The sequence below is a fragment of the Salmo salar genome, chromosome 22, assembly GCF_965601325.2.
Source record: "Salmo salar chromosome 22, fSalSal1, whole genome shotgun sequence".
Lineage (NCBI taxonomy): Eukaryota > Metazoa > Chordata > Actinopteri > Salmoniformes > Salmonidae > Salmo > Salmo salar.
The window spans coordinates 24,528,300-24,553,156 of NC_138312.1; the positions used below are offsets into that span (position 1 = coordinate 24,528,300).

At 44.2% G+C, this 24,857-nt stretch overlaps 1 protein-coding gene across 3 annotated transcripts in view; it reads right to left on the reverse strand.

Moving 5' to 3' along the window:
• Window positions 1–24,857, reverse strand: part of LOC106582990 (eukaryotic translation initiation factor 4 gamma 3) — a 75,801-nt gene that overhangs the window by 14,810 nt on the left and 36,134 nt on the right. Inside the window, exons 3-12 of one of the 3 annotated variants that reach the window (XM_045705615.2) lie at window positions 13,614–13,781; window positions 9,964–10,056; window positions 9,564–9,614; window positions 9,326–9,358; window positions 6,998–7,018; window positions 4,251–4,430; window positions 4,027–4,138; window positions 3,708–3,814; window positions 1,429–1,554; window positions 97–223 (exon numbers count right to left, since the gene is read on the reverse strand). In XM_045705615.2, the coding sequence (XP_045561571.1) occupies window positions 97–223; window positions 1,429–1,554; window positions 3,708–3,814; window positions 4,027–4,138; window positions 4,251–4,430; window positions 6,998–7,018; window positions 9,326–9,358; window positions 9,564–9,614; window positions 9,964–10,056; window positions 13,614–13,781 (1,018 nt within the window). Of the gene's footprint in view, window positions 1–96; window positions 275–1,428; window positions 1,555–3,707; window positions 3,815–4,026; window positions 4,139–4,250; window positions 4,431–6,997; window positions 7,019–9,325; window positions 9,359–9,563; window positions 9,615–9,963; window positions 10,057–13,613; window positions 13,782–24,857 lie in introns of all 3 variants that reach the window. The other 2 variants (XM_014166660.3, XM_014166673.3) reach the window with 2 other exon arrangements.

Sequence of the window (24,857 nt, forward strand, 5' to 3'; positions counted from 1 at the left end):
TGTGCTATCTCTTGACTGAGTCAACGTCTTGCTCAGGCCTCTGCTCTGAGAGCAGAGATGTATTGTGCCTGGAGGGTGGAGGGGTGAGGGTCAGACCTGGCCCTGGTTTGCTGTCTGCAGCCCCAGGCGTGGGCTGCTGCTGCTTGGGGGGCTCCAGGCTGTAGGCTGGGTGGGCCTGGCCTTGGCCCTGCTCCGGAGTCTGGCTGCCGCTCGGCTGCTGCTGCTGCGATTTGAGGTAGAAAATGTGAGGATAATGAGGGTGCGGCCATAAAAACTAGCAACATGGAAAGACAGCCAAATAAGCACAAACGAGCACAAAAATAGAATTAAGCGGAAACAAGGAAACCAGTGGGTATGGTTAGAAATATTGGCAACGGAAAAGACGGGGGAAGACAAGGAGAGACGGCAACCAAGGAAAGCAGGCAAAAAGGGGGAAAAGGAGAAGACGCAAAAAAATAAAGAGAGCAAGAGTAGGAGAGAATGACAGGGAAATGGAGGCACATAAGGTAAAACAAAGCAACAAAAAAAGGGAGTGTAAAAAGGACAAAAGACAGAAAGAGAGGAAAGACACACTGTTAACGTCCAAGGAGAGGACAAGGAGGAAGTGTCACAACAAAAGACTTCCCTCCACAAAATCCAGAACAAGAACTGTCATTTAAGATGATTGCCCCTTTCTATTAGAATGCATTCAGCAATGACTCCTTTTGTTTGAATAAATAAGAAAATCTTATTTCTGGATTCTTCATGGAGGGACAGAAAGCAGAAACGACATGTTCCATAACAACATTTACTGTACCAGAAGAGAGGGAGGAGATACACTGATACATGTAGGTAGATACTAGTAGGTATAGATGTGTAAGCCATAGATCTGTGTGTCCAAGATTAACATGATAACCAACTATGACCAATGAAATACAGTGCGTTTAGGTCACTGTTGTAAAATAGCCATGGTTTCCTGTTACTCAAATTGAATAGCAAAGAATGTGAACCTAAGGCCAGGTAAGTGTGTTGGGTGCAGATCAGTGGGTCAGGGACAGTGGCTGAAGTCTATGTGGCTGGCTGTGTCTAACGCAGTATGGCAGAGGATGGATTAGACACAGACTGAGGGTAATGTTTCTGGTCTGGTGCATGGCTCTCTGTATGTCGTGGTGTCAAAGCCCTGGTGGCCTGGCCTAATTGCCCGCTCCCTCCTAACACCCAGCAGTCTGCCCTAAGCACAGGTTTTACACAGCCATGGATGAGAGGCTAATAGCTCAGCTCAGTTCAGTGGGTCAGTGGCACACCATGGCACCCTTTGTGTGTGTGTAAGTGTGTGTAAGTGAGTGAGTGAGTGAGTGAGTGAGTGAGTGAGTGAGTGAGTGAGTGAGTGAGTGAGAGAGAGCGCATTAAGCCTAAGAGCAGGTAACATGAGAGTAGATGTGTACTTACCTGCGGAGGGGTGGGGGTGGAGGAGGGTCGTCCGACAGGGGGAGTTGGATTCCGGCTCCCTGTGCCCCCTGCCATGATCTCCTCTGTGATGTCCCTGCCTCCCTGATTGGGGTCACGGATACGGATCTGGGAGGACAATGACACAAAAGGAACGCCGTCTCACTAAAGCACCAGTGTCTCAGCGCAACCCTCCCCCAGCCATTTAAAACAGTGGAGCGTGTAATGTACAGGAGTACTGACTGAGTCTAAAGAAGCATTAATACATCTGTGACCAAACGTTTCAGACATTTTTTTTTATTTTTACCTTTATTTAACTAGGCAAGTCAGTTAAGAACAAATTCTTATTTTCAATGACGGCCTAGGAACAGTGGGTTAACTGCCTGTTCAGGGGCAAAACGACAGATTTGTACCTTGGGGATTTGAACTTGCAACCTTTCGGTTACTAGTCCAACGCTCTAACCACTAGGCTACCCTGCCGCCCCACATTCTTATTAATCTTGTGCAAATGGAGAGAAAAAGCTTAACACTTGACTTTTTACGACATCTCATATTTCAGTAGAGGCATTTAAAAGGGTTTCTGGAAAGATAATGTATTTTCATGTGGGTCTTCAAACTGAACAGCAAAATATTTCCCCCCCGAATCTGGATTAAAGCCATTTTTAAAGTCATCACCCTTCCGTCCTTGAATTTTCCAAAATAAGTATATTTAACACACGTATGTTGTTAGAATTTCGATATCACAAACATCATTTGTGTATTAAGCAGCTTTATGAAGCCATTTTTCCCCTCATTCATCGCCAGTCAGCCTGCGCAACTGATGGCACATCAAACTACGGTTAACTGCCAAAATAAAGAAAACGCCAACAAAGGTGTCTTAACAGCCACTAGAACAGCTTCTATGCACCTTGGCATAGATTCTACAAGTGTCGGGAACTCTATTGGAGGGACGCAACACCATTCTTGCACGAGAAATTCGATCATTTGGTGTTTTGTTGAAAGTGGTGGAAAACGCAGTCCTAGCCGCTGCTCCAGAATCTCCCAGAAGTGTTCAATCCTCCAACTGTCACATGTAGGTAAGACGTTTTGATTTATATAAAATGTGCAACCCAAGCAGGGATGGTGTTAGACGGGTGATGAGCTGTGCCTGGTTTTCTCCAGACATAGAGCATTACATTCAGACCAAAGAGTTACATTTTTGTCTCATCAGACCACAGAATGTTTTGCCACTCTGCCATAAAGTCCAGATTGGTGAAGTGCTGTAGAGACTGTTGTCCTTCTGGCAGGTTCTCCCATCTCAGCCAATGAACTCTATAGTTCTGTCAGAGTGGTCATTGGGTTCTTGGTCACCTCCCTGAGCAAGGTCCTTCTAGCCAGGTTGCTCAGTTTGGTCGGACGGCCAGCTCTAGGTAGAGTATGGGTAGTTACATGTTTTGTTCATTTCCCAATGATTGAGACCACTGTGCTCTTGGAAACTTTCAACACTCAAAATTGTTTTACACCCTTCCCAAGATATGCCTCATCTCAATTCTCTCTCCCAGATCTACGAACAGTTCCTTGGACTTCATGTTATAGTTTCTGCTCTGACATGCACTGTCAACTGTGGGACCTTATATAGACAGGTGGGTTTCTTTCTAAATCATGTCCAAACAGTTGAATTGGCCATATGGGCTCAAAATGGGGTCCCTTGAAACAATCCCGGCTTTCTGGTGTTAAAAAGCTAGATTAAGGCCTGGCATACATTAAGGCTAGGGCTCCCGAGTGGTGCAGCAGTTTAAAGCACTGCAACTTAGTGCTTAAGACGTCACTACAGTCCCTGGTTCGAATCCAGGCTGATTCCCATCCGGACGTGATTGGGAGTCCCATAGGGAGGCGCACAATTGGCCCAGCGTCGTCCGGGTTTGGCCAGGGTAGGCCATCACTGTAAATAAGAATTTGTTCTTAATTGACTTGCCTAGTTAAATTTAAAAAAATAAAAACAAACCCAGCTTCTACTGGCAGCCTAGATCTAAATTAACCCATGTCATCCCTCATATACCTTCTCTGTAAAATAAATATTCTGTTTCAAAATGCAAGTAAAAAGGGCTGATGGATCCAGATATGTCTCTTCATCAGGGATCATTTCTCATATCCTCTGACAGTATGCATGTGGAAACAGAAGACCTGGTGCCTAACTGAGCACAGATGGCCTACGCTAGTGTGTGTATCCGTATGTGTAATGCTTACATACATAGGCAGCGTGTGATGTCTGTGTTGAGATGGCAGCTTGCAGAGATACTCACTGGTTTCTTCTCACGCTTGGCTGGTGGAGGTTGCTGCGGTGTAGGCACTATGATGGGGGGTGAGGGGGGGTACACCTGCTGTCCTGGATAGAATTGAGGTCCGGGAGCTGTGTCAGGAAGGAGGAAGAAAAGCTGAGTATAGTGTGTGTCTCTCTCTGTGTGTGTAGCTGAGGAACAAACTGAGTTGAAGGGGTCTGTACAATAAGATAATTGTGCTAGAAAGGACAGATGTGTGCTTTGTGGAGGGAGACAGACATTTTAAAATCAGACTGGTGGGGTTTGAAGTGGGGTGTGTGTGAGGATATATATATAGACTCACCATACTGAGCAGGGTACTCCCCCGGCCCAGGGCCAGGATAGAAGGTGCCAGACCCCGGCGGCTGCACTGAAAACGGCTGGGGTGGCCCCACATAGGGCGTACTGTGGCGATACTGTAGAGGGAGAAATGGAGGGCATAGAAGAAAGGGTTAAAAGCGGCGTGGAGGAATTGGTAGAGAGGAATGCCTACTGGAGAACAGCAGCAGCCTGGTCAGTCAGTCCCACCTGTGGGATGTAGTACTGGGCAGCCTGTGGGGAGGGGAAGGGCATGGGAGCCATCATCATCATGGTGGGCTGGTTGGGGGGGTATACCGCCGCTGTGGGGTTCTGAGAGCCGGGCCGCAGAGATGGAGCGTTGGTAGGGATGGTTGGCCGCGCTGTCTGCATCTGAGCCCTCTGGAAAAACTGAGAAGCGAGAGACACACACACAGAGACCGATATTAAATGTGAGAGAACTTAGTCCCAGAGAAGCAAGAGAGGATCCACAACTTTCCCAACAGCAGTCTCATCTCTTCATGCGTGTCCTGTGCAGTCTCTCATTTAAGCTTTGTGGACGCAGGGGCTCAGAGAGATGAAGCCAAGGAGACCTCAGAGACAGAGAGCATTATCTCTGAGGACCAGGTGGATGACACTTCCACTCCATTGCGCTCAAACAGCACACATTTCCTCAAGCAGCATAAACAAACCCACAGGACACGGGCCTGCAGGGCGAGTCCTGACTCCTCCAGCTGGGTTCCCTCTGCCCTCATCAGAGAGAGATCAAGGTTGTGAAAGGTCTCAGAACACAGCGGTCTACCAGCGGCCTCCGCCTCCCAACCTGCTGTGCTGTTACAACAGGACTTAGAGAGCACGGTTCCATGCTGCCAGAGTCAACCACCAACCAGCGCACAGCAACACCCTGTACCTACCACACATGCTGTTACACGCCACACACGCTGACTTTATAGGCAACAACATTAGTTTACAATGCAGTGTCCACAACTTTCAAATTTGTAAAGTGAAGTGCTCTAGCATAAATTGTTCATGCTATATAGCAGTGGTTCCCAAACTATGGGTCACTAGTAATTGTGTCTCCCTCTGCCATATGGACGCATTGTATCATATACAGAAAGCAACTGGCAGCAAAAGAGATCCACAAAGACATACTGCAGAAACTTCGATTGTAAAGTACATCAAACCACATCGACTGCGTGCACGCCTGTTCGCAAACTGTGTGGAGATATAGGATCAGAGCATGACAATTTTCTATTTCACACCGAGGCCTGGTGGTTATCAACGGGGAGAATATTGGAAAGATTTTTCGAAATGAGAAATGAACTGGATGTAAAAAAAAAGACTTTACTTTCTTTGTGATGAAAAGAAAATGGTGTCTCCTTGCCGATGTAACAGACATAGGCTATTTTGAAAACCGAACGCAAGCATGCAGGGGAAATACAAAAACGTTCTACAGATGTGTATTCAGTGGAAATATTTCTTATACATAAGCGAAACCATGCCCCCTTTCCTTGGCTGTGGAAGTTTCTAACAGACAACAGCAGAAGTGAGTGTCCCACAGGAGTGGCGACTGCTCACCTCCAACGCTATGAAGAGCACTTTGGGACCTACTTCCCGGACTTGGACATGACGTTTGACTGGGTGCAAAATCCGTTTGACTGTGATCCTGGCTCAGTTGGCATGCCAGCAAGTGTCATCACAACTGATTGAGCTGTCATGTGACTGAATGCTGCAGACAACGCATTCACAGGTCATTACGGAGGAGTTTTGGTTCCTGACTCAAAGGGAATACCTTGCCATTTCCCCCTGAGCATTAACATTCATGGTACCCTTCGCCAGCTCATATCTGTGTGAAGCTGGAAGCTGGATTCAGTGATCTCGTCTGAAATAAAACCAGATATTGATCCAGGTTGGACGTGACAGCAGATATGAGGTGCGCAATGTCGACCACGTACCCTGACTTTGAGAAGCTCCGACGTGACATGCATCAAGCACACCCATCTCATTAGTGGTGGTGAAATAAGAGAATCAGAAATGATGTCAGACTGATTTGCAATTGACTGCCATAGCCAGCCCCCCCCCTACCCACAAAAAAAGTTAACATTGGCTGTTAATTTCAACAACAAAAAATTCTCATGGCTGGGGTCATGAGAATTTTCTAATTGGGTTATGGGCCAAAAAAGTTTGGGAACTCCTGCTACATAGCTAATGTAGACATAACTGGGGCCACAATGTATTATAGGGCTGTTCTGTGTTGTTCTGTTAAATGAGGTGAGGTTTTATTTACAATGTGGAAACAGAGCTCTTCTTCATGCGTCATAAAACACAGAATCATAAAAAATTTCTCATGACTGCAGAAGTTATGTTTGCAGGAAACTAAATATCACAATCAATGGGGTGCTCAGTGCTGCCAAGCTTTTTTTGGGGAGCTCATAAAATGTTACGCAGCAATCAGTGGACTCCAAGCAAGATGAAAGACTCCACACAACAGCTGTGGCCTACATCCTAATGGCTAGAGCTCAAGGTTACCACAACCAGTTGACTCGGGTTCAATAATTCCTCAGCGATCAGATACCCTGAAGTATACACAATCTTTCTTTAAAATGCGGTTCCTTTCATAAAAATGAAACACTTTTGGAAAGAAGAAGTTAACAGTTCTAATATTCCGCATGCTGTTCATCCAAACTAAGCAAACATGGGAGACTAAGAATGGGGAAGAAGAATGAAGGGAAATGATTGAATGATTACAAAAAGACGTAGGTTAAAAAGAGAGAAAATGAGTGAGTGTGGTGTTCAGGCAGTATTATAGGGTTATGTTGGGGGGAGAGAGGGGTTTTCTACTGAGCATACTTTAGTTAAGATGATGGCCACTGGAGGGCTCTGGGGTTAGAGGTTAAAGGTAAGGGGTTAGGACCGGTAGGTAGGGGTGTTCCTCATGCCATGCATCTGCAGAGAGTTCTGACAAGAGTTATTATTACCTGGATGGGCCTGAATCCTCCCTTGAGTATTGAAGCAGGAAAGAGAGAAAAGCCAATTGGGAGACTGCACTGATGAGTGTGGAGCCCAACACAAACACAGTGAGCGGGCAATCATTCACAACACACTCGGGTTGGGTGATATTTGGGGAGACCTCTTCTACGATATGATACTCCAAATATCGCAATATTCGATATAGTTTTGCGCAGTTAATGACTAGATCATTCTAGACTATGCAATTGTTGTGCTTATTTAGATATTATAGTCGCAGTGTAATTAAATAACCTTAGTGTGGTGAAACTTCATTTTCAACTGCTCCGTTTTGATTTGTAAAGTTCACATAGAGTATAGTCTTGCACATCACGACATATCGTCTTGCACGTCACAATATATCGTCAATATCAAATATCACGATATTCGATTTATATTGGCCCAACCCTACAACACACACACACACACACGAATGTATATATCATAAGGCTTTCCACCTGTTACAATATTGTGCAGCCTGTGGGCCCTTTTGCAGGTTGAGTTGTTCTCAGTCCTAGCGTGGAGCCAGCTGTATTCCCACAGAGATGACTTAGCAACACAGACAGTGTGGAGGGCTGTGAGCCTGCGCCACCCTATGGAGGGAGTTATGCGACATCACAGAGCTCTGTCTATCTAGCTGCTACCATTCACCAAGGACTAAACTCAGCCAGGCTCACTGGTGGTGTCATCACAGTGGTATTCCCAACACCTCGGGGTACAGACAGAGGACGGGAGTCTGAGTCAGTCCTGGTTGGAACGCTCTTCTCTTCTCTTTCACTTTGCTTTGCTCTGGCAACATGCACGGTAGAATAACTAAGACTTTGCTCCACTTTGGCAGTCAGACATGAGCTTGTTAGTATCAGGGAATACCAACAATGCTAGCACTGCTCATTTCAAACAGAGTATAATGTTATGGAATCAACTGCTTAAGTTAAGATTTAACTCAAAATGTTAATATGATGCTTATATCTGACCTTTCCACGGCTGACATTTTAACTGTTACTGGAAAACTGGAAGAAAACTGCTCACAGTAAACACCAGCTCAAAAACAAAATTATTTTGATGTCTCTACACTGGACGTATAGGCTACAACTAATTTTGACAAATCAAAAAACAACTATCCTTTGTCTGACCTCTTGGTTTGCAGCCCTAAACAGTGAAAGACTGAAGTTGCTTTCGCGAGGAGAAATCAAGAGTAACATGGAGAGGTTGGATGACGCCAGCAGGCTGAATAAAGAGGTTTTCGGCAGATGAATGAATTTTCAGATCACTATGTTGCGCTCATTGTGCGGGGAAGATTGCAACTTATGTCAGAGACGAGGCTCATTTTCTCTGAATGTATAATAGCCCTTTTGTTCTGCTTCATCTGCTTTCCAACTCCACTTCCGTGGTGCCACAAGAGAGGCTAGCGCCAGGACAGAGCAGAGCCAGTATGTGACAGTGCATGTACTGTGTACTCTGTGCCAGTAAACAGTTCAGGTTCTGACACACTGAGCCTGACTGACCTAGGAGGCTGCCTATTAATAGTCTGTCAAAACAGTCAACACAGAATCATCCAGAAGGATGTTGGACAACAAGTTATGGATGGGGTGGGGTGGTGCCTGTCTGCCCCAGTGTCTTCAAAGGGCATCCGATTTTCATTACGACGGAGAAATAAAGCGCTAGGGGATTCTCGTCTCTGTGCCCAGGCTCATCTCAGCAGTCACATAGTTATGTTCAATCACACACAATCAAAAACACAAACGATTCAAACAAAACAACATGCAATCATATTTATACGAAACAATTATTCATCAGATAATCTAAAACACAAATTGACTCAGAATAACCCTTTCAAAAGGAGAAGGATCGAGAACATAGTGCATGCCAATGTCCGATAAACATCTGAGCAACAGGGCATTAGATGTTCCTAAAATGTTGGAGCAGTGCCATCAGCACCACACTTGTTAACAAAGTCTGACAAGCAAGTCCACAACAATGCAACATGAGAAGAGAGTCATCACTATAGTATGGCAAACATCTAGCATCGTTGTCTGACTGGCAGTCAGTCAACAGTCATCTTAGATATGCCTTTAACGACTATGTGGAAAAGATCTCAGAGAATGGCTGTTGACAAACAAATCAGACTGTTGTGTGCCTGGGTGGAAAGCAGGCAGAAGGGGAGACATTCTCATTAACTTAGGGGACACATTTCTGTATAAACGGGGCCAATTTCCACTGAGAGTGGTGTGATGATGTGCACGAAGCAGCTCTAGCTGAGGGAGCAGAAGGGAGAGGACAGAGGAAATGGGGTAAATTACCTGATGGTGGGTTGGTCGAGGGCCCGTCGCAAACTGATTGGGGATAGAGTGTGAGGTCCGGCAGAAAGAGACAGGGTAGCGATGTCAAAGCAGAGAGAGGAAGAGAGTGATAGAGAGATACAGAGAGACAAGATGAGCAATGAGGGGCACACTGAGGCATGGTAATACAAAACCACAGAGAGAGCAGTGGAGCTGCCACGTTGTCATGTTTACTGCCATTAGAGGAGATGATGCAGACCTGGTGGTTCCATATGACAGGGGGGCTGGGGCTGGGGCTGGGCATGGATGACTACATTGAAAGTGCAGATAGAACAGTAAAGTACTTTAAGTATATCATCTTGAAGTCATGGGCATACTGAATCCATACATTATGACTGGGTGACATTTTAATATTAGGTAACACAAAATTATCACACTTAACTTGAACGGCTATCTACAACTTTTAGACTCAAGACTGGAAAGCATCACGGACGTCCAAGTGTGTACAGGACTGCCTGGCAGACACCAGGGCTAATCATTACTGACCAATCACTACCTCAGATGACATCGTACCCCTCTAGGCCAATCAAAATGTCTTGATTTCCCAAAGCACATCAGTCATAATACATACGTATGACACAGAGAAAGCGGGTACTTACCGGGCGACTCTGTGGCTGTGCATTCATTTGCTGGGTCTGAGGAGAATACACTAGAGGTGTGGAGCCAGCATTCTGTCCAGTGGTGTATGGAGACTGTCATAGGGGGAGGGACAGCGGCGTGAACGTAGGAGAGAGAGGGATAGAGAGAGGGGGATGTATGTAGGACACAGAGAAAGGGGAGAACAAGTTGAGGAGAGATTTGATGAATTACAGCGGTTTGAACATTTTACCTGGGTCAAAATAATTTAGATCAACCAAACTGTTGCTCTCCTCACAAATTAAGAATAATGGACAGCGTGTGTGTTAGCATGGTAATCTAGTGTAGTAGTTTAGTGAAACACCATTGTCTTACGTCAGATATTTTTATTTTATTTCACCAGGTAGGCTAGTTGAGAACAAGTTCTCATTTACAACTGCGACCTGGCCAAGATAAAGCAAAGCAGTGTGACACAGACAACAACAGAGTTACACATGGAGTAAACAATAAACAAGCCAATAACACAATAAACAAGTCAATGACAGTAGAAAAAAAAAAAGATAGATTGGTGCAGAAGGCCATTGGGCTATCTGATAACTTGCAAACACTCATGGCATAGATTTTTTGAAGAATTTTGTCTACAATACGCAGTCAAAACATTTAAAAATGTTACCATGGTGACATTGTCTACTGAACCTCCATCCTCAGAGTCAAAAAACAAATCTGCAGCTAATTTTGATGTTTTCATCACGAGCAAGTCTTAACTACCTAATTATATATCTAGCTAATAAGTATTGCGGTTGCTAGCTAAGCCAGTGAGTCTCATTAATCCATATAAAACGAAAGCGATGTTAACCCAATGCCAGTACACACACTCAATTCTTAATAAATACTCCCTCAAGGTAGCTAGTGTAGTACAATTATATCTAATAGCACAATTAATATGTTTTCATGATAAGACAGTGTTCTGCCGTGTTTAGTGCACCGAGTTCTGTAGCAGCTGACTACTCGTTGCGACATCGCGTTGGCCAAATGTTACAAAGTAGCGAGTCAAAAGTGCCAGCTATCAGAGTCAAACGCATACTTCGGTGCAGTACAACTTCAGCAGCAAGCTGGTAAACTAGCTACAGTAATGGCCATTCCAACTAGCACTAGCTAGCTGCTAACAAGTTTGCTCCGCTGATTGACTACAGCTCAGCGTTCAACTGCTCTCAAAGCTCATCACTAAGCTAAGAACCCTGGGACAAATACACCTCCCTCTGCAACTGGATCCTGGACAGGTCACCCCCAGGTGGTAAGGGTAGGCAACAACACATCTGCCAGGCTGATCCTCAACACAGAGTGGCCTCAGGGGTGCGTGATCAGTCCCCTCCTGTACTCCCTGTTTACCCATGACTGTATGGCCAAGCAAGACTCCAACACCATCATTAAGTCTGCCGACGACACAACGGTGAAAGGCCTGATCACCGACAACGATGAGACAGCCTATAGGGAGGAGGTCAGAGACCTGGCAGTGTGGTGCCAGGACAACAACCTCTCCTTCAACATGATCAAGACAAAGGAGATGGTCGTGGACTACAGGAAAAGGAGGGCCGAGCATGCCTTCATTCTCATCGACGGGGCTGTAGTGGAGCAGGTCGAGAGCTTCAAGTTCCTTGGTGTCCACATCACCAACAAACTATCATGGTCCAAACACACCAAGACAGCCATGAAGAGGGCACGACAACGCCTATTCCCCCCCAGAGTGCCAAGTCTAGGTCCAAAAGGCTCCTTAACAGCTTCTACCCCCAAGCCATATGACTATTTGCACTGACCCCCCCTCCCTTTCATTTTTTAAAATGCTGTTGCTACTCGCTGTTTATCATCTATGCATAGTCACTTTTACTCAACTAACCTGTACCCCCGCACATTGACTCGGAACCGGTACCCCCTGTAAATATAGCCTCGTTACTGTTATTTGACTGTGCTACTTTTCTTCTCCCTTTATTTAGTAAATATTATTTTTCTTAACTGCATTACGGGTTAAGGGCTCATAAGTAAGCATCTCACGCTAAGGTCTACACATGTTGTATTCGGCACATGTGAGAAATAAAAATGTCATGAATATTCATGAGTCTCGACATAATCCGTTGGGTGATTGGTTGAGCCTTCTTGAGTGTGTATAACGTCACACAGATGCGTTACACAGAGCCGTCTGACTGCAGCCCACGTCCAGGGAAGAACCGCCATTCGTATTGACTCCTTTCTTGTTCTACGACTTGACTGTAGCATTGTAGCTAAGCCTAACTATTTTCCTAACCGTAACCTTATTCTCCTAATCTGCTAAAATAATTCACCTAAACTGCTACGCTAGTTCTCCTAAACTGCTACGCTAGTTCTCCTAACCTGCTACGCTAGTTCACATAACCTGCTACGCTAGTTCTCCTAACCTGCTACGCTAGTTCTCCTAACCTGCTATGTAAACAAACCATCGGTTGCGACAAAGAGAGGGCTTGGTTTCCCTGGAGTTTCCCAAGACGTGGGCCACAGTCAGATAAGCCGCCTCCGACATAATTTTATAGAATTTGGCAGTGCGTCTAACCGGCCTCACAACCACAGACCACGCGTAACCACACCAGCCCAGGACCTCCACATCCGGTTTCTTCATCTGCGGGATTATCTGAGACTAGCAACCTAGACAGCTGCTGAAACTGTGGGTTTGCACAACCAATCACCAAACAGATATTAATGACCTTGCCTGCGGATATCCTACGAAAGGAAATTTTGCCTCCTGGAGACACTTAGAATGACACCATCTGAAGGAAGACAATGGTGAAACACTGAAAAAGACTAATGTTGTCTCAGCCTGTCTGGTACTTTCTGTAGGGGTTAGGCCTGAGAGCTAAATATGGGATATCTTGTGCTTGACTATATCTCCCAGGAGCTTCAATAATACCAGCTCCCGTGTTGCATCACTTCATGTGTGCAGTGGAAGGATTTAATCAGCTCTGCTTGCTCTTATAAAGGAGGCTGGTGGTGTGGCTATATAGCTGGGATAATTCAAGATGTGCCACCGGCTGCAGACACTATTAATAGGCCAGAAAGAGCAGCTGAACACAGAGGGATATGGGAACCCTTTCATCACACACACACCTTATGCAAAGGCTGACTCATTCTGGAATCGCCAATAAGTGTTTTTGTTTGTGTGTGTGTGTGCGTGCGCTTCAAGGCAGTAGGAGAAACTAGCAAATCCCAGGAGCAGCAATGTAATTGACTTGCTGTACCGGTGACTAATTCATTAACCCTTTAGCAGGCTCTTATGGAGAGCAGAGAGAGCACGCAGCAGCAGTTCAGAAGTTGCTGATGTCCTGTGGAACTCTAATCATTAAAACAAATGTCCTTCTCTTGGACTATTGACAGGCATTACACAGGACATACAGTAATACAAAAACACAATATTTGACCAATCAACAGGCCACTCTACATTTAATTCATTAAGAAATTAATGCAAACAAAGCATGTAGCAACAGGCATTTTGATAAAGATGTTACAGAAAAACAGGAGGAGAAAGAATGAGAGATGGAAAGAAAGCGAGAGACAAAAATAAAAACAGACAGAAACACATTGGCAGGCAGACAAACAGACTGACCGACTGACCAAAGGTCATACGCAGAGGATGGCGGCAGAGACTCACCCCTCCGCCTGCCTCCCAGCCCTTAGGGTAGCGATATGGGGAAGCTGTGGGTACTGATACCTGAGAGAGCGCCGGTGAGTGGGCATGCCCTGGCGGTGTGCCCGCCAAGTTAGGGTGTCCCTTTGTGATGTCATGAGCCGTGTAGGGAGGACCAGGGTGCCTCGGTACCTACAGCACACAAAGAGAAAAAGATAGAGGACATCAGATAATTACAACATGAAACACAAAGAGGCAGTAGGGTAGTGCATTCAGAAAGTATTCAGACCCCTCAACTTTTTCCACATTGTTACGTTAGAGCCTTATTCTAAAATTGATAAAATAGGTTTTTCCTCAATCTACACACAATACCCCATAATAACAAAGCAAAAACAGGTCTACACATTTTTGCAAATTTATTAAACAAAATAATTTAAAAATCATATTTAGAAAATTATTCAGACCCTTTACTCAGTGCTTTGTTGAAGCACCTTTGGCAGCAATTACAGCCTCTAGTCTTCTTGGGTATGACGTTACCAGCTCGGCACACCTGTATTTGGGGAGTTTTTCCCATTCTTCCCTGTAGATCCTCTCAAGCTCTGTCAGGTTGGATGGGGAGGGGCACTGCACAACTATTTTCAGGTCTCTCCAGAGATGTTCGATCGGGTACAAGTCCGGGCACCAGCTGGGCCACTCAAGGACATTCAGAGACTTGTCCCGACGACACTCCTGCGTTGTCTTGGCTGTGTGCTTAGGGTTATTGCAGGTCGCAATTGTAAATGAGAACTTGTTCTCAACTTGCCTACCTGGTTAAATAAAAAGTGAAATAAAAAATTAAATAAAATTGTCCTGTTGAAAGGTGAACCGTCGCCCCAGTCTGCGGGCCTGAGTGCTCTGGAGCAGGTTCTTTAAGGATCTCTGTATTTTGCTCTGTTCATCTTTCCCTCGATCATGACTAGTCTCTCAGTCCCTGCCGCTGTAAAACATCCCCACACCATGATGATGCCACCCCCATGCTTCACCGTAGGGATAGTGCCAGGTTTCCTCCAGACGTGACGCTTGGCATTCAGGCCAAAGAGTTCAATCTTGGTTTCATCAGACCAGAGAATCTTGTTTTCTCATGGTCTGAGTGGCTTTTGGCAAACTCCAAGCGGGCTGTCATGTGCCTTTTACTGAGCGGCTTCCGTCGGGCCACTCCACCATAAAGGCCTGATAGGTGGAGTGCTGCAAAGATGGTTGTCCTTCTGGAAGGTTCTCATCTCCACAGAGGAACTCTGGAGCTCTGTCAGAGTGACCATCAGGTTCTTTGTCACCTCCCTGACCAAGGCCCTTCTCCCCCGATTGCTCAGTTTGGTAGGCGGCCAGCTCTAGGAAGAGTCTTGGTGGTTCCAAATTTCTTCCATTTAAGAATGATGGAGGCCACTGTGTTCTTGGGGACCTTCAATACTGCAGACATTTTTTGGCAACCATCCCCAGATCTGTGCCAAAAACACAATCCTGTCTTGGAGCTCTACGGACAATTCCTTCAACCTCATGGCTTGGTTTTGCTCTGACATGCACTGTCAAATGTGTGATCTTATATAGACAGGTGTGTGCCTTTCCAAATCATGTCCAATCAATTGAATTTACCACAGGTGGACTCCAAACAAGTTGTAGAAACATCTCAAGGATGATCAACGGAAACAAGATACACCTGATCTCAATTTCAAGTCTCATAGCAAATGGTCTGAATACTTATGTAAATAAGGTATGTGTTCTTTATTTTTAATAAATGTGAAACATTTTCTAAAAACCTGTTTTCGCTTTGTCATGCATGGTGTGTAGATTGAAATGGATAAACATTTTTTGGCCTTTATCACAATAAGGCTGAAATGTAACAAATTGTGAGAAAAGTCAAGGAGTCTGAATACTTTCCGAATGCACTGTATCTGCTTGTATGTGTGTTGAGTTATATGATATCCTGTATTTATTAGTGTGCTGAAGCTGTAACATTTTGGCAAAGAATAGCTGAGAGAATGTACACACACACTAGGGTTGCAAAAGGAGGGAATGTAACTAGGAACTTCAGAAATGTACCAGTAATCTACTAGAATTTTGGAAACAAACAAAGATTGTAAGTTCACATGTAGGAGAGATAAAATAATAAAATATGAAGTTTTGAAAATGAAATATAAAATTACAAAAGCTGTAAAACATTGTCCTAAATATAACCCATACATTTAGGGAATAACGTTGATGTTATGTAAGGGTATCAGCATGGAATATAATTTATTCTTCTGCATCTTTCTCTTTCAAAAACAAACGCAACATGTCACCATTTCAAAGATTTTACTGAGTTACAATTCATAGAAGGAAACCAGTCAATTGAAATAAATTCATCAGGCCCTAATCTATGGATTTCACATGACTGGGAATACAGATATGCATCTGTTGGTCACAGACACCTTTAAACAAAAGTAGGGGCGCGGATCAGAAAACCAGTCAGTTTCTGATGTGACCACCATTCATGCAGCGCATGTCGCATGGAGTCGATCAGGCTGTTGATTGTGGACTGTGGTTCCACGCCTCCTCGAACTGGAACGCACTGTCATACACGTCGATTCAGAGCATCCTAAACACGGTCAACATGTCTGATGAGTATGCAGGCCATGGAAGAACTGGGACGTTTTCAGGTTCCAGGAATTGTGTACAGATCCTTGCGACATGGGGCCATGTATTATGCTGAAACGTGATGTGACGGCGGCGGATGAACGGCACGACAAAGGGCCTCAGGCTCTCATCACTGTATCCCTGTACATTCAAATTGCCATCGATAAAATGCAACTGTGTTCGTTGTCCGTAGCTTTTGCCTGCCCATACCATAACCCCAATGTAGCCTATGTTTTTTGTCCCCCCACTTTGGTTCTGAAATCACCCACTAATTAATTTGTCATTTTTGCAGATTAAGTGTTAACTAGTATTGTAACAATATTTCTTGCTTACAAATTAGCTATGACATAGCCAATTCATATATAGCAGAACTTTAGACTTTTTTGGTCAGCAAGCAAAACTGGGCACAGTGCACAGTTTGACTTGGCTTCTGATATTAACTAGGGTTGTTATCCAAGCAAAATGAGATGCTTAGTTCGACACTGAAAGAGAGGACACATCAGTTGTCAGAGCCTGTAAGTAAGCATTTCACTGTAAGGTCTACGTCTGTTGTATTCGGTGCACGTGACAAATACACTTTGATTTGTCACAAAGTATGAGGCATTTTAAGAAGGAATAGAAAGTAATGAGCTAAACATTTGAGTGAATCTGTGATTCGTTACATTTAAATCGATTTTCTGACCGATGCATGCTACATTTGGATCGGTTTGGGGTCTGCGAACCTATGCAGTCTTATCTTAAACATTTGAATCGGGACCGCATCTGTATCGTTACATCCTTATTTTACACATTTGATTTATTTTACTAAGTTAATATGTCTGTTGTAAATGTATTGGGTTGAACTGGTGGCAGTTGTGAAAAATAGTTGGAAGATGTCATTATTGATTAGATGCTTTTTTTCAGAAGGCCATTTTCCCTTGAACCAGACTTTCCACAAGAAACTCATGGACAATAGGGCTGGGCAATTTTTCTAATTTATTTGATTAATTCAAATGTAGGTTTTAGCGCGTCATTACCTGTATTGCAAGAATCAAGGTATTTTGTATTTTTATGAGCGTTTATGTCCGCTTCTTCTCATGTCTTTTTGGTCTAGTCCCCTTCTGTGCTATATGCATCTTATTCTCTCTCACTCACAAGAGAGATCATTTATTCCTCTCTGATGAGAAGTTTCAACTCGCTATTGCATTTGATATGGACACAGAAGCACATTGAGGCATTTTACTGTAATACAGAAGTAAACATTTCGAAAAATGCCCATTTTATGTATCAACTCCTCTCAAATTGAGCGCAGAGCAGACAACTGAAACAGGAGTTTGAACATTGATTCTGGAAAAGTAATGCTCAGTTTGTCGCGCGGCATTGAACTACCGCTAGCAGCATTTTAGCTTAAGATTTATACTAGCCCTCTAGTCGGTTTGATAAATGTGCAATAAGCATAAAACCCAAAAAGGAAGTGGCAACTCGTTCTCATTCTGAGAAATAAAAGTAGGCCACTTGATTTCAACCTCTGAACAAAGTGGACTGGCTAGCGTGCTGTTCAAACAGTTGGAGACGGACAGAAGGGTGGGTTCATAACAATTCAACTGTTCTACCTTGTTACCTAGCAAATAGATCCAAGTTGGAAATAAGGATTATCTGGCTATTCACTAGCACGTGGGCTTGTGTTTGAAAAATTGTTTACGAGACCTTTTCTATAATTCCTGCTACAAGAAGTATTAGTGAATGTGCATTATGCATGGTTCTGGTTAAATTTGTAACAAAAAGGGCACTTTCATAAACAGTCTTGAAAGCCAGATCAGTGATTATTGCAACAACAAAAAAAGCATGTTAAACTAATTTCAATTATTAGTGGGTCTTATGGTTGTGGGAGGCTTATATTTAGCCTAGGTAGAATTTCACAAGCCCTGAATTCATTAGATTATTGCTGACTTTGAAATTCAGCGTATTTCACCTTTAATTATACAACAAAGCTTATTTAGAGATTGTTTTCTTATTTAATCAAGACGTAGGGGCCTCCTGTGTGGTGCAGCGGTCTAAGGCACTGCATCACAGTGCTTGAGGCGTCACTACAGACCTGGGTTCGATCCCAGGCTGTCACAACAGACCCGGGAATCCCATAGAGCGGCACACAATTGGCCGAGCGTCGTCCGGGTGAGACGAGAGTTTTGCCGGGGGGCTTTACTTGGCTCATCGCGCTCTAGCCACTCCTTGTGGTCAAGGCTGACCTCATCGTCAGTTGAACAATGTTTCCTCCGACACATTGGTGCGGCTGGCTTCCGGGTTAAGCGGGCAGTGTTAAGAAGCATGGTTTGGCAGGTCATGTTTCGGAGGATGCATGACTCGATCTTCGCCTCTACCGAGCCTGTTGGGGAGTTGCAGTGATGAGACAAGATCGTAATTGGATATCCTGAAATTGGGGAGAAAAGGGGGGGAAAATACAACAACAAAAAAGGTACAAATAATAGTAATTTAAAACATTTTATTTTAATTCAGACATATGTAACGTGAACCAGCCATAAAAGGTTAAAAGAAAAATCAAGATATGATTTTTAGGCCATATCGCAAAGCCCTATGGACAAATATTATTATTTTTTAAGTATAAAGAAAAATCCGGTAACTGATACTGGTAGTTTTGCAACCCTAGCACATATATATATATATACACAGAACTCCACAGGTCATTAGACTTGCTCCTGCTGAGGAATGTAAATTAGGCACTTTATTAAGGTAGGGATCAACTCCTGTCTGGCTCTGTGCTGCCCGGTCTGTCCCTTTGCAGTGCTGGGCATGCAGTGTGATTCGTGCTGTATCCCTTTCCCTGACACTGTCCTGTACTGTGATCTGTAAAATACTGCAGGTGCTGCTGCAGCAGCAGGCCTGGCACAGCAGAGATAATGCAGGCTGGCCGGCTCACCTCTGCTCCCCTGGGCTTTCTGCTGCCCACACACCTGTTGCTGCTGCACATGAGCCTCTGTGAGGTAATGGTAACACTCTCCCTCTCCCGTTTGTCTTCTGACAAAATTCTCTCTCAACAACCCTGGTTCACTATTAATCCCTAACATATCTCGGTTTGGCCCACTTTCTCTGGTTGACAGGATAAAGGCAGCTAATCGGACTGCTGTTGCCAGGGGATGAGTCTCTGCCGGTGACCGATTCCACTGACAGGCAGAATGACAGGAAGGGTGGGGGAGGGGCAGGACCTGCACAGCCGAGCATAGGCCAGGGAAGGGAAGGGAGAGTCCAGAAAGCAGTCCTCTCCTCGGCCACAGAGCAGACCAAAGCCTTCCAGGAACATAGTTTCCATTGATGCCATGCCTGCAGACCGCCAACAAACCCACACAGTCATTTGAAACTGACACTACTCAATGCTGTGTATACATGTACTTATCAACCAGAATGATGTGATAGGTCAATTACATCAAACAAATCACATCTGTTCAACATAATAAAAACCGTTAAGTCCCCTATTTAGGGGACTTTGAGCGGTTCTGGACCGGTTTCGGCTGACGTGTTTACAGACGTAACATCCATTGCTGTGTACTCTGTTAAACCTCTGGTAGTCCCGCTTCACATGCCGTGAAATCTGCCACTAGGCTTGGGTGATATACCGTATATATACACCATATACCGGGGTATTTGGAAAATAGCCACGGGATGGTTTTTACAATACCGTGAACGGAAACTATTTCTTTATTTAAAAAAAAAAAAGGGAATATTTGTAGCTACTTTTTAAGTAAATATATGCAGTCAACTTGTGCAATACTTTAGGAGATAAAGCAGATCACGTTCTACATCTATTAAGTTAACTGTGCTAAAAAGTCCTGCAGTTTTGATTTGGTTTGCTAATTTAGTAGCATGTTATCTAGCTAAGTGGTTAGCTTCTTGACCAAGCTTCTTTTCGTAACAGCAGAGAACCCCCTCCTGCACCAAGAGCCTTGCTGTCTAATATTTGTGAGTAGCTTTTTTGAGTTAATACTTTTATGAGCTGGGATGTCTGTCCTGCAAATAGTTTGTACCGGTTATAATTTCGCTAGCATTCCCTATGGGATTTTACATGTAATTGTTAGTCTTGTTAACCTTCGGATTACAGGGGCTTGAAAAAAGCATCACTTGTGTTCAGTACCGGTATTAGCGAATATCCCGGGATGTGTCAAAGTCGGTATGAAGATACGAAGGTATGACAATCTGCATAGGGAGCGATACGTCACATTTTCTGGCCTATTCAGACAAAGGATCGATTTCCTCTGGCTGTGAACCTCGGCGCTCCGCTTTCAACACAGTATATGAAATAGGAGAGCATAGTAATTGCAGCAATAACAGTGTCATCTTGCTGTGATGTTCTCAGATGGATTTAGAGCTCTCAACGTGAAAACAATAGGGCTGTCAAAGTTAAAAGTCAGAGTTAACACGTTATAACTGTAAAATAAATTATGCGTTTAATCGAGTCGCTATTTCTTCACCGCACAGAAACTTTGAAGTCCATGTGTTTTTGACGGACCCTTTTAAGGGCAGAACACAACACCAGAACACAGCTACAGTCAATGCTTGTGCCTTTACATTGATGAAGGCCATGTGCTTCCAGCCAAAATCATTATGTTATGCCCAACATTACCGTAGCTGTTTTTTTCTTTCTACCGGATTCGTGTGCATGTCGAAGACTGTTTTAAACTACCTGCGAGTCGCTATTTTTTGGTTTGATAACAATGTTTAGCCAGCTAGTCATGTTACCTACCTAGCAAGCAACCTGAACTTGACCACTGACTAGGCTATGCACAAATTTGGATGGCACAGGAAGAACTGAAAAGGAATAGGCTACTCAAAGAGATGCTTCAAAGGTAGGTTGCATATGCAAGAGTGGGGTGTGTATGATTGTGTGTGTGTGTGTGTGTGTGTGAGAGGATGTGTGTGATAGTGGGAGTAAGTGAGAGAGAGAGAGGGTGTGGGAGGAAGAGTGTGTAGGCCTACATGTGCAAAGTTATCTGAACAGTACAGATGGTTACAGTGTTTTCATAACATTGTCAGACAAGTTTAAAAGCTCTTTGTTCATTGTATACATAGAGCCTGTTCTTTTTTTCTAAAGTCACACTCATTTAGAATGACTGAGGCTTTAACAGCACTTAAATCTGTGCGTGTGTGAAAGAGAAAGGGAGAGACTAGTGTGTGTGTGTACCAGCGGAGGCTACTCAGAGGAAAAAAGTTTAACATTAAATTATACTTCAGATAAAACTACACTAAATATATTTAAATGTCACCAAATAATTGATTAAAACAATGTTTTGCAGTGAAGGTCTACAATAGCCTCAGCAGCACTCTGTAGGTTAGCACCCTGGTGTAGCCGGAGGACAGCTAGCTTCTGTCCTACTCTGGGAACATTGACTTCAATACAAAAGGCTCAAGGTTCTCAACCCCCTTCAATGGACTTAAACAGTAATTATGACAACTTCCGGAGGACATCTTCCAACCTATCAGAGCTCTTGCAGCATGAACTGACATGTTGTCCACCCAATCAAAGGATCAGAGAATGAATCTAGTACTGAAAGCATAAGCTTCAGCTAGCTAGCACTGCAGTGTATAAAATGTGGGAAATAGTTGCCTCAAAGAGAGAGAAAGACAATATTAAGGATCAATTAATTTCTACAAGATTAAGGATAAGCGATAGAACTAGCTTTATTTGGTTGTATCTTTCACTTTGCTAGAGAATGCAGCTACCTAGTTTAGCCTACACGAACACCCAGCTCAAACAGAGAGGGATGCTGTGTTAGCTAGCTGGCTATGGCTATCCAACATTGGAACTCTTCCAAGTCAAAATCAGCTTTTGGTTTCATTAATTTACTGCCACTGCGGCCCCCGGTGAAACTGCTAAACTGTAGCTAGCGGGTTTACTAGCGCGTTAGTCAGCATTGCTACTAGAACTATCAAATCACCTTTTTATTTGTCACATGCGCCAAATATAACAGGTGTAGTAGACCTTAAAGTGAAATGCTTACTTACAAGCCCTTAACGAACAATGCAGTTTTAAGAAAATACCTAAAAAAAGAGATAAGAATAACAAATAATTAAAGAGCAGCAGTAAATAACAATAGCAGAGAGAACAGTCTATGACTAGGGTGGCTAGAGTCTGACAATTTTTAGGGCCTTTGACACCGCCTGGTATAGAGGTCCTGGATGGCAGGAAGCTTGGCCCAAGTGAAGTACTGGGCCGTACGCACTACCCTCTGTAGCACCAAACCAGGCAGTGATGCAACCCGTCAGGATGCTCTCGATGGTACAGCTGTAAAACCTTTTGAGGATCTGAGGACCCAAGCCAAATCTTTTCAGTCTCCTGAGGGGGAATAGGTTTTGTCCTTCACTCTTCATGACTGTCTTGGTGTGCTTGGAAAATGTTAGTTTGTTGTTGATGTGGACCCCAAAGAACTTGAAGCTCTCAACCTGCTTCACTACAACCCCGTCAATGAGAATGGGGGCGTGCTCGGTCCTCCTTTCCTGTAGTCCACAATAATCTCCTTTGTCTTGATCACGTTGAGGGAGAGGTTGTTGTCCTTGCACCACAGTCAGGTCTCTGACCTCCTCCCTATAGGCTGTCTCAACGTTGTCGTGATCATTCCTACCACTGTTGTATCATCGGCAAACTTGATGGTGGTGTTGGAGTCGTGCCTGGCCGTGCAGTAATGACTGAACAGGGGCCCCCATGTTAAGGATCAGCATGGCGGATATGTTGTTACCTACCCTTACCACCTGGGGGCGGCCTGTCAGGAAGTCTTGGATCCAGTTGCAGAGGGAGGTGTTTAGTCCCAGGGTCCTTAGCTTATTGATGAGCTTTGAGGGCACTATGGTGTTGAATGCTGAGCTGTAGTCAATGAATAGCATTCTCACATAGGTGTTCCTTTTGTCCAGGTGTGAAAAGGACAGTGTGGAGTGCAATAGAGATTCCATCATCTGTGGATCTGTTGGTGCGGTAAGCAAATTGGAGTGGGTCTAAGGTTTCTGGGATAAAGGTGTTGATGTGAGCCATGACCAGCCTTTCAAAGCACTTCATGGCTACAGACGTGAGTGCTACAGGTCGGTAGTCGTTTAGGCAGGTTACCTTAGTGTTCTTGGGCACAGGGACTATGGTGGTCTGCTTGAAAAATGTTGGCATTAAAAGACTCGGACAGGGAGAGGTTGAAAATGTCAGTGAAGACACTTGCCAGTTGATCAGCGCATGCTCGGAGTACACGTCCTGGTAATACGTCTGGCCCTGCGGCCTTGTGAATGTTAACCGGTTCAAAAGGTCTTACTCACATTGGCTGCGGAGAGCGTGATCACACAGTCGTCCGGAACAGCTGATGCTCTCATGCTCGTTTCAGTGTTACTTGCCTAAAAAAGCGAGCACAGAAGTCATTTAGCTCGTCTGGTAGGCTCGTGTCACTGGCCAGCTCTCGGAGGTGCTTCCCTTTGTAGTCTGTAATAGTTTGCAAGCCCTGTCACATCTAACGAGCATCGGAGCCGGTGTAGTGCAATTCGATCTTAGTCCTGTATTGACGCTTTGCCAGTTTGAGGGTTCGTCAGAGGGCATAGAGGGAAATATTATAAGCTTCCGGGTTACAGTCCCACTCCTTGAAAGCGGCAGTTCTACCCTTTAGCTCAGTGTGAATGTTGCCTATAATCCATGGCTTCTGGTTGAGGTACGTACTAGATGTCAACCGATTAAAATCGGCCTTGAATTAGGGTCGATTTCAAGTTTTCATAATCGGTAATCGGCATTTTTGGACGCCGATTACATTGCAATCCACGAGGAGTTAAACAATTTAAAGGCAATGTACCAAATACACTCAATTAGTATGTAAACTTCTGACCCACTGGGAATGTGATGAAAGAAATAAAAGCTGAAATAAATCACTCTACTATTATTCTGATATTTCACATTCTTAAAATAAAGTGGTGAGTCTAACTGACCTAAGACAGGGAATTATTACTTGGATTAAAATGTCAGGAATTGTGAAACTGAGTTTAAATGTATTTGGCTAAGGTGTATGTAAACTTCCGACTTCAACTGCACGTGCTTTCAGTTCGTCCCATTTATTTTCCAGCGATTGAACGTTAGCTAACAGTAAGGATGGCAAAATAATCCCCCCCCCCCCAATCTACACACAATATACCCCATAATGACAAAGCGAAGACTGTTTTTTTTAGACAAAAAACAGAAATACCTTAATTACATAAGTATTCAGACCCTATGAGACTTGAAATTGAGCTCAGGTGCATCCTATTTCCATTGATCATCCTTAAGATGTTTCTAGAACTTCAATTGAGTCCACCTGTGGTATATTCAATTGATTGGAAATGATTTGGAAAGGCACACATCTGTCTATATAAAACGGTCCCACAGTTGACTGCATGTCAGAGTAAAAACCAAGCAATGAGGTCAAACAAATTGTCCATAGAGCTCAGAGAAAAGATTGTGTCGAGGCACAGATCTCAGGAAGGGTATCAAAAAATGTCTGCAGCATTGAAGTTCCCGAAGAACACAGTGACCATCATTCATAAATGGATAAAGTTTGGAACCATCAAGACTCTTCCTAGAGCTGGCCGCCGGCCACACTGAGCAATCGGGGCAGAAGGGCCTTGGTCAGGGAGGTG